The sequence below is a fragment of the Plasmodium gallinaceum genome, assembly GCF_900005855.1.
Source record: "Plasmodium gallinaceum strain 8A genome assembly, contig: PGAL8A_v1_98, whole genome shotgun sequence".
Lineage (NCBI taxonomy): Eukaryota > Apicomplexa > Aconoidasida > Haemosporida > Plasmodiidae > Plasmodium > Plasmodium gallinaceum.
The window spans coordinates 994,274-1,001,542 of NW_021628265.1; the positions used below are offsets into that span (position 1 = coordinate 994,274).

Below are 7,269 nucleotides of genomic sequence, written 5' to 3' on the forward strand. Positions count from 1 at the left end.
TTTTTTTTTACTTTTTTCTCTTTTTTTTTTTTTTTTTATGCTTTTGATTATTAAAATAATCTCATTTACATATTGTCAAACTTTTTGGTAATATCAAACTTAATTCATTAGAATTTTTTTTTTTTATTATCCTTTTTTAATAATATTTATCTTAAAACACCCTCTATTAATTTCTTTATATTAAACAGATATAAGAAATATATATAATATTATTTTTTTTTAAAAAATTATTTATATCAAGAATAATCATTTAATAAAAAAAAAAAAAAAAAAAAAAAATGAACATACATTAATCCTTATAACTGGTGTAATTACACTTTAATAAAGGATACATAACTATTACAAAAGTATAATTTATTTTAATAAAATATACATATTTTAATGTATAGATATTTCACTCATAGAACACTATCCTACTTATATATTATTTTTTTAATAAATATGAAGATAATATCTTCTATAAATTGAAACTACGTGTAAGCTCATTTTCAATTTAATTCTTATGAGAAATTGAATTATTAGGATTGTAGTAACATAAAATAATTATATGTCATCTACTTTGCATCTTTTTTGTTCTTTATATATATTTTTTGGTATTTCATATATTTATTCATTTTATTTTTTAATTTTTTTTTTTTTTTATTATTTTTCTTAATTATTTTATGAAATACAAAAAATAAAATCATATCGATAATGTTTGTTAAAAAAAAAAAAACGGAAATATATTATTTTTAATTTTTTATTAAGTTTAATATATTATACATATGTATTCTTACAAAAATGATATATTAATTTTAATGATTTTTTTAACAATATTTAAATGTTTAAAAATAAGAAATACAAATTTTTTGTACTTTATTCTATTATGTATTTTTTTTTTTTTTTTTTTATTTATATAATTTTAAAAAATATTTTTATGAATATGATTAATAAACATTAAAAAAATCAATAAATTCTCTAAAATAAATATCTAAATATTTTAATGATATATTTCTATATTTTTTTTAAGAAGATAAAATTAAGGGATTAAAGTGTAGTTTAAATTTTATTATTGTCGCTCATAAATTAGCATTCACAATTAAAAATTTTGTAACAAAAAAAAAAAAAAAAGGTAAATTATTAAAGAAAAAATATTTAAAAATTAAAGTTTATTTTTTTTTTTTTTTTCTTTAATATTTGTATTTATTTTAAATTATTTTTATGATTTAAAAAGTAATTAAGAACTTTTAGAACTTTTTTTTGATATTAAAATTTGATTTTTTATAAATTTAATAAAGAATTTTAAAGAAAAACATCAGTAAAAATGGTAAATCCTCAAAAAAAAAAAAAAAAAGAAAGAAATTGATGTATATTGTGTATCTGTGAATAAAAAACTTTTTTTTTTTTTATTTATATAACATTTTATAAATAAATAGTTTATAATATTAAAAATATACTTATATATATGAAAACACAAATATGTATACCAAAAATTTACAGAGTAATTTAAAAGCTTTTGAATTAAGATCACTAAAAAAAAAGGAGCTATTAGAAAAGTTAGAAGAATTAAAAAAAGAATTGAGTGGTTTAAGAATAAGTAAAGCTATTGGAAATTCAGCTAAAAATTCTAAAATACGTTCTGTCAGAAAAAGTAATATATATATATGTTTTTTTTTTTTTTTTTTATAATAATTTCATAATATGTATTCTTATAAAATTATTGTTCTTTTATAATTTTTAATATTTTTACTTTTTTACAAGATGTTGCAAGGGTTTTGACTGTTTATAACCAAAAAAAAAAAACTGAGTTGAAAAATAAATATAAAGGCAAAAGGTTTAAACCATATAATTTAAGAAAAAAACTGACAAAAAATAAAAGACTTCAATTAACGGACAAACAAAAAAAGGCAATGACACTAAGGTAATTACATGAAATGAATAAATTTGTATTTTTGTTGCATTTTTTTTTTTTTAATTAAAAACTATATTATCGTTAATAAAAATATATTTATATATATATATATATATATATATTTTTTTTTTTAATATACAGAGAAAAAAAAAAATCGCTAAATTTCCCAAAAAGAAAATATCTTGTGGTACATAGAGAGTAACAAATTTTTTGAATTAAAAAATTTATGTAATATTCTTATTTTTACTTATTTTTGAAAAAATATATATTTTTTTTTTTTTTTTTTAAATTTTAATTTATAATGGAAAATAACTTTGTAAACTTATATAAGAAAACTATTATGTATCAAAAATTCTGTTAAAATAATATTTAAGAAAATTATATAAAAACAATTAGAAATATAAATCTCAGTAAAATAAAATGAAAATTACATAATCTTTAAAGTTGTTTTTTTATTTAACACTTTTTATAAATGCACACATAGAAAATTTTCTTTCATAAAGATAATAATTTAAATTAAAAATATTTAATAAATGAAGATGTTATTAGCTGTAAAGGAAATGTATAAAACATAATAATTAAGGCAAAATATTTATTAATTAAAAATTATGCTATGAATTATTGCTTTATAATTTAAAACATTATGTTTTCGTTTTTATAAGATTAAAAAAAAAAAAAAAGTATAATTATAATTTTGGAATTTTATGATTAATAAAATATAAATGTAATTACAATAATTATATTATTTGTTACAAAAAAAAAAAAAAAATAAAATAAAAATAAAATAAAATAAAATAAAATAACTAAATTTCCTTATATGTTAATATAAAAGATAATTATATTGTCTTATATATTATAAGCATATTTTTATAGTAATTATTTAAAAAAAAAAAATACTATGTTAACTGAAAAAAATTTATAGTATTGATAAATGTTATTAATATTATCACAATTAAAAAAAAAATAAGAATTATGTTAACATTTGAGGATCATCATAGAAAGCCCATACATTACTCTTATTTTCTCCTTTGTATATTCTTTTGTTTTTGTCATTTTCATATATATAATCATATTTTCCAAATATTAATCTTCTTTGCTATAATATTTAAAAAAATAAGTATTATATATATATATATATATATATATGTAATAATAGAATACTTATTACACTATTTTTAATATATATGAATAAAAGTTAATTTATTGTATATAAATTTAGAAAAATATTTTGTATTACATATCCAATTTTTGAAAATGGGATGTTACTGTGCCTAATACATACAGGTTTATCTATAGAATCAATCCAATGCTAAAAAAAAAAAATATATATATATATATATATATATATTAATTTAAATAATAATCGAGATAATAAATATAAAAAAAAGAGTTAATATAAAGAGATAATTTATACCTCACTAATAAGTGTTACTTTTGCTCCGGGGTAATGTTTATTAATTAAAAACCTTTAACATAAAAGAAAAAGATAAATGAATTTTTAATATTAAAAAATATAATAAAATGTTTTTTATATAATAAAAATAAAAAAGGAAGTATTTTAAATACCTTAAATAATTTTTTATCCCATAAAAATGATTTAGATATCCATTATACTTAAAGGCAAAGTGTGCTCTTTTAGCTCCCATTAATGTACATATTCCTAAACCCTTTAAAAATAAATTAAAAAAAAAAAAAATTGGTTTAAAATTATAAAATAATTTATATAAGAAATATAATGTAAGAATATAGCTATATAATGAAAAGAAAATAAATTAATATACAATATATGAACTTCTTTTAAAATAATTTAATTCTTTTTTTTTTTTTTTTTTTTTTTTTTTTTTTTTTTTGTTCGAATAATATACATTTCCTTGATCAAAAATGTTCAGGACTTTTTTAATTTTGTCAACTTCTTTCATATCAATATCTTTTTCACCAAAAACCATTTCAATAGGTGTGTGGCTTTAAAAGTTAAAAAGAGCTTAAGTATTTTTTTTATAATTAAGAATATATATACATAACTTTGTAATTTAATTGAAAAAAAAAGAAAAAATAGATATTCATTCTTATTCATTATAATGATATAATTATTTTATTATTTCTTTTTTTTTTTTTTTTTTTTTTTACACATCATCCATTTTTCCTGTTCCCATTTCATCAACTTTAAATAAATAGCCAACATCAGGAATTTTATAGCTTTTGAAAAAAAAAAAAAAAAAAAAAAAAAATACTTATTTAATTTCACTATAAAATATGTTTTTTTAAAAGTATTAAAAAGTAGAAGAAGATAGATTTACTTATTTTGACTAATATTAGTACTAATTACATAATCAAAATCTTGTCCTTTTCTTAATTCACCATATTCAAAATTTGGATAAATTTTGGGTCTTCTTAATTTATTTGGTGAATCATCATATATAGGGTAACCCCATAAATACGTTTTTAGATTTTTTTTTATTTTTTTATTTTTTGTATTCCATTTATTTTTATTTATTATAAACAAAGAAAATTTTTTTTTATTTTTAATTAATATAAAATTTACATTTAACTTGAAAATAAAGATAATAAACACAAAAATTATTAATATTCTTATCATATTTTAGTAATTATAATGCATATTGAAAACATTTTTTTCAAAGCAAAATTATAAATAAAGAAAATGTCAACTATGTAACCCAAAAAAAAAAAAAAAAATAGTATCTCTAAAAAATTTATATAAACAAAAATTTGTTCAAAAAAATATATTAATATTCATTTAGCACTCATGTTTTTTATTTGTAAAAAAGTATCTCAAAAAAAAAAAAAATAAATAAATATGACAAGAATATATTAAAAATTCTATTTATTTTTTTTTATCTTAATAATAAATGAAAAAAAAAAAAAAAAAAAATTCATACATAAAGAAAATAAAAAACACATATGATTTGTGTATTTAAGAATAATTTTTTAAAAATCTAAAAGTTTGTATTTTTTTTTTCAAAATATAGAATAAAAAGAAAAACAGAAAAAAAAATAAGATAAAATAGTTATATTTAATGCAATGATTAAATAGTATTTTAAAAGTACAGAAAAAGAAAAAAAAAAAGAAAAAGTTAAATAAAAAATATATATTTATATTTTTATATACTTCAGTAATTTATCCCAGTGTAACATTTAAACAATTTTTTCTTTTTTTTTTTTTTTTTTTTTGTTTGATATAACGTTGTATATATAAACATGTTAAAAATTAAAAAAAATATTAACTTGATAAATTTTATTATTAAACGTTCCTACACTAATAATAGTAAGGGAATATCTAAAGAATATGTATATACAAAATATAGAATAAGTTTACCATACATAAATAATGTAAAATATGATGATTTGTATTTATCAAGCCCAAGTAGAGAAGATTTATATGTTTTTACAAAAAAAATTCCTATATTTTTACGATTTTTAAAATTAATAACATCATTAGAAAATAGAAATAATGATTTTATTGAATTCGCAAAAAGATGTGAAAATGGTTTGACAATAGAAAAAGATATATATTTAACTAAAGAGGAACTATTAGAATTAATGTTTATAAATGGATATTCAAAAAAAGAAATGAATGCATTTGACTTGGCTTTTAGTAATAATTATGAGTTTCATTATCCGGAAATTTCTGTTTTATTTCAATTAAATGAAGAAGATGTATATAAATTTTGCTTAAAAAAAAGAAGTGAGAATCCTGAAAAACTTTTTCATTTAAAGTTTGTAAAAGATAAAAATATGTTATCTTCTTATGGTTTAATATTTGTGTTTTTATATTTTGGTTTAAATAATGTTGTACTAAGTAATGCATGGTTTTTGTCAAAAACAATTCCCTTTTTTTCAGTTTTTTATATGTTAGCTTCATATTTTTATAAAGATATTTGGAATTTTTTAAACAAAGAAAAGAATTTAATGATAGAACAAAATTTAAATAATAAATTATCAGCTGAAGATATCATTTATAATCAATTGAAGTTATATTCTAAAGATACTGAATGTAGCTCAAACTTGATAAATTTTAAGGAGTATTGTAATAAATTAATAAAAGATTACAGAAAAGCATATATAAATGAACAAAAAAAAAAAGTCCAAGAAAATTTAGAAAAAAAATTAAACGAAATACACAATACTGAAGTAAATTATAAGAATTCTTTACAAAATATACTATTAGAAGAAATTATAAAAAAAATATATCATAACATAAATACAGATAATAATTTTTATAATTCCATATTAAATGATAGTATCAATAATATAAGAAACATTAATGAAAATGATACCTTAATTAATCATGTAAGAAATGAACTAAATTCTATTAAAAATTTAGACAAACAAAATCCTCTTATAAAAAATATTCTCGATCAATATGAAATCAAAAAAGAAGAATATTTAAATCAATATGTAATACAAAAAGAAGAGGTGGATAAAATTAAAAGTATAATTAGTAAGTGTAATATGGATATAAATAAATTAAATAAAAATGACTATAATGATTTATTAAATTTATATTATAGAATAAATAATAGGTTTGGTTTTTATGTTAATGATGATGAACTGTCTGAGCTTATTCCAAGAGATGAAGAGTCAAAAAAAATAATTGATAATATGAACAAAACTATTAATGATACTAATAAATTATTTAATGAAAAAAAATTAGTAGCCTTTTTAAAAGCTTTTCAGTAAGGATTCATAATTTTTTTCCTTTAATTTATACATGTATATATATAAATGGTCAGTAAAATTCACTTAATTTTTACTTTTGTTACAAAAATGCTATTTTTATAACAATATATGTATATTTTTAAAAAAAAAACAATTTTTTTTTTTTTCAATAAATTTAAAAAATACATTTTTTTTAATTGTGTTTTTACTTTTTTTAATTTTTCTTAAATATTTCAAAGTTTATATAGAAAATAAATAAATGCAAATAAAAAATAATTTATACAATATGCAAAACTAAAAAAAAAAACTAATATATTTACATATTTTAAATTCTTTAATGCAAAATTTATACATTTTATTCTTTTATTGTATACACACATATAAATTTTATATTCATATCCTTTTTTTTTATATTTATTAAGTATTTTTTTTTCCGCTTTCTTTTTATACTTCAATATTTTTAAAATTTTTAAAAATATAAAAAAGCGTAATTAAACATATTAAATTATAATTAAATAAAATAAAATAAAATGAAATAAAATAAAATGAAATAAAATAAAATGAAATGAAATAAAATGAAATAAAATGAAATAAAATAAAATGAAATGAAATAAAATGAAATAAAATGAAATAAAATAATAAATTTAATAGTATGAATAATAAAAAAAAAAAAAAAAAAAAAAAAAAAAAAAAATTAAAAA

The 7,269-nt window shown here is 15.4% G+C and overlaps 3 protein-coding genes across 3 annotated transcripts; 2 read left to right on the forward strand and 1 right to left on the reverse strand.

Moving 5' to 3' along the window:
* Positions 1–1,303: 1,303 nt before the first annotated feature.
* On the forward strand, positions 1,304–2,093 carry PGAL8A_00351600 (60S ribosomal protein L35, putative; the record flags this gene model as incomplete). The annotated part of the gene is made up of 4 exons (XM_028672563.1): positions 1,304–1,306; positions 1,480–1,630; positions 1,741–1,900; positions 2,033–2,093. The coding sequence occupies 4 exons, from the start codon at positions 1,304–1,306 to the stop codon at positions 2,091–2,093; spliced, it is 375 nt and encodes a 124-aa protein (XP_028529103.1).
* A 768-nt stretch (positions 2,094–2,861) lies between these two features.
* PGAL8A_00351700 (conserved Plasmodium protein, unknown function) lies at positions 2,862–4,487 on the reverse strand (the record flags this gene model as incomplete). Its single annotated transcript, XM_028672564.1, has 7 exons — positions 2,862–2,987; positions 3,129–3,200; positions 3,306–3,357; positions 3,458–3,558; positions 3,757–3,853; positions 4,019–4,087; positions 4,189–4,487. 7 exons carry the CDS (start codon positions 4,485–4,487, stop codon positions 2,862–2,864), a joined length of 816 nt encoding a protein of 271 aa, XP_028529104.1.
* Positions 4,488–5,107: 620 nt separating this feature from the next.
* PGAL8A_00351800 (vacuolar membrane protein-related, putative) lies at positions 5,108–6,589 on the forward strand (the record flags this gene model as incomplete). Its single annotated transcript, XM_028672565.1, has 1 exon — positions 5,108–6,589. One exon carries the CDS (start codon positions 5,108–5,110, stop codon positions 6,587–6,589), a length of 1,482 nt encoding a protein of 493 aa, XP_028529105.1.
* Between the last annotated feature and the right edge of the window lie 680 nt (positions 6,590–7,269).